Genomic DNA, 2,310 nt, shown 5'->3' with positions numbered 1-2,310 from the left:
TGAGCCCCATTTTGCCTTGCAGCTGCTGTCGCAGTGCTTCCAGGTGGTGCTGGCCGTGCACCTGGGCAACGACTACACCCCCGAGGTGCACGCTGCCTTCGACAAGTTCCTGTCGGCCGTGGCCGCCGTGCTGGCCGAGAAGTACAGATGAGCCATTGCCCGTGCCTGGGTACCATCAATAAAGACACCCTTGCTGCAGCGCCGTGTCCGTCTGTGCTGGGGCTGGGGGCCGGGGTGGGCTGCGGTGTTGTGGTGCTCCCATCGGAGGGAGGAAGGGAGCTGCTGGTGAGGCCAGCCGTGGTACAGGGGGGCACCACTGGCTATGGGCTCCCTGGGTGCCCCCCAGGGCCCTGCCTGCTTTCACCCCGCCCCAGCTTGGGATGCAGCCGATGCTGGTAGCAGGACCCGGGGAATGGAGCTCAGCCTGTCGCCTCGCCGTGCCTGCATCCCTCTGGGGAGCAGGGGGAAGGATGCACCAAGCTAAATGTGGTTCTTGCATCCCCTTGAAGGATGCTCCAGGGGGTAGGATTAATCCCTCCTGGCTCCATCTATCACGACGGTCGTTTAGGACTTTATTTGGAATGCTGTGGGAGCTAAGTGCCTCCATGAGCTCCACAGGTAATCAGACAAGTTCATGGAGTGAAAAAAACCCACCACAGACCATTAAGCACAAACACTGTACTTGAGCTCAAGCCCCTGAGCCACAAATCCCCGTCAACTGCCAGGGAAGTGCTCCCACACTTGCCCCGTGTGTCTGCTCTTCCCCTGGCACCTGGGCAGGGTGGGAGCGGGGTGGGCAGAGCTGCAGTCCAGCACAGGGCCACCGGTTTCAGGGTTTTGGAGCCTGAATTAAAAAAAATCATTGTCTTTAGATCTCAGGTGATGGGTTATAAGATACTAAACTAGCCCTGGGTTTGCTCTGCACTGTGACACCAGAGGGAGGAGTTGAGCGTTCTTGAGGGATGGGAGACGGTGCGTCAGGAGAGCGGAGCTTGCGGTGGCCGAGTGCAGGCAGCAGCCGGGCACTGGGTGTTCAGGGACCCTGGCTGCACAGGAACACAGGGCTGGGAGTCCCTGGGCCACGCCGGCCTCTGCTCCTGCAAGTGCACTCGTGAACCCACAGCGCTTTTCCTCCATCATCAGACACGTCCCAATCTAGATCCCAGTGTCCTCCTGTGCATTTCCACCTACTTATTCTTGTACCACCCGTTTGAAGGGCTCTTCTGCCTTTGCAGTTTGCCCCCCTGATGCACACACAGGCAGCAGACACACCACCCCGCCGCTGTTTCCCTGGGCTCCACTTCCCAGAAGATCAGCCCCCCCGTCCTCCCCTCCCTCCCTGCTCTGAAATGGTGCCAGCTCGAGCTAATCTCCCCCAAACACAAATGATAAGAACCGTCGGCCATGGAGGAAACACGGGTGTGAACTGTCCCCTGCCTGCCTGCGCCAGCTTTCGAACCTACTGGAAGCATCACAGGCCCCCTCACCCTCCTCGTCTTCCTCACCATCTCATCTCCCTTGCCCTTCTTGCCTTCCTCACCTTCATCATTTGGGGCACACAGGGCTCACCATGGGCCGCTGTGGCCCTACGTGCCTTGCTTCCCCCGCTGTGAGCTCCTGCTGCTGCAGGCCAGTGCTTGCATCAGTGCCCGGCGCTGATCCCTGTGGCTCTGTCAAGTGTCCCCCCTTCCCAGGAGTCAGGGTCACCCGGTCCCCCTGCAGCACTGGGGCCAGCACAGCAAGTGCGCAGGAGAGAGGGCTGGGGCAGGGGAGCTCCGGGGTCTGTACACAAAGGGATGCGACTGCGGTTTGGGGAGCAGGGGGTGAAGAGGGCACACACTTTGGGGTACACCGGTTTGGGGTACACTGAGGGAACGAGAGCAGTAGGTGCAGTATGGATGTGTCGCTGTGTGTATAGAGGCTCTGTGGGATGGCAGGGTGCGTGTAGGGGCAGCGTGTGTGCGCAGGCTGTGTGGGGTCGGCGTGTGTGTGCAGGGACAGCGTGTGCACGGGGGCTCTGTGGGATGGCAGGGTGCGTGTAGGGGCAGCGTGTGTGTGTGCAAGGATGGTGCGTGTGTAGGGGCCGCGTTAGATGGCGGTGCACGGAGGGGCAGTGCGTGTACCGGGGCAGTTCACCTGTGTGCGTGGGGGCTGTGTTGGGTGGGTCAGCCTGTCCGTGCAGGTGCCCGTGCCTAACCCTGCAGTCAGCCTCTGCCGGAGGGGACGGACCACCCAGCCTGCGCTGCTGCGAGCCCTAACCCTAATCCTGACCCAAAACCCAGCTGGTGCCGGGGGGCAGAGACCCCCCGG

General features: G+C 61.6%; 1 protein-coding gene across 1 annotated transcript in view; it reads left to right on the top strand.

The window, feature by feature from the left end:
- The window catches only part of LOC103897665 (hemoglobin subunit pi), a 5,365-nt gene extending 5,167 nt beyond the window's left edge, over positions 1–198 (top strand). The window contains exon 3 of the mRNA XM_009277772.1: positions 23–198. Within this exon, the coding sequence (XP_009276047.1) occupies positions 23–151 (129 nt within the window). The 3' untranslated portion in view covers positions 152–198. The remainder of the gene's footprint in view (positions 1–22) is intronic.
- The last annotated feature ends 2,112 nt before the right edge of the window (positions 199–2,310 follow it).

This window comes from Aptenodytes forsteri, unplaced genomic scaffold, assembly GCF_000699145.1.
Source record: "Aptenodytes forsteri isolate BGI_AS27 unplaced genomic scaffold, ASM69914v1 Scaffold26, whole genome shotgun sequence".
NCBI lineage: Eukaryota > Metazoa > Chordata > Aves > Sphenisciformes > Spheniscidae > Aptenodytes > Aptenodytes forsteri.
This window is presented reverse-complemented; position numbering and strand designations above follow the sequence as displayed.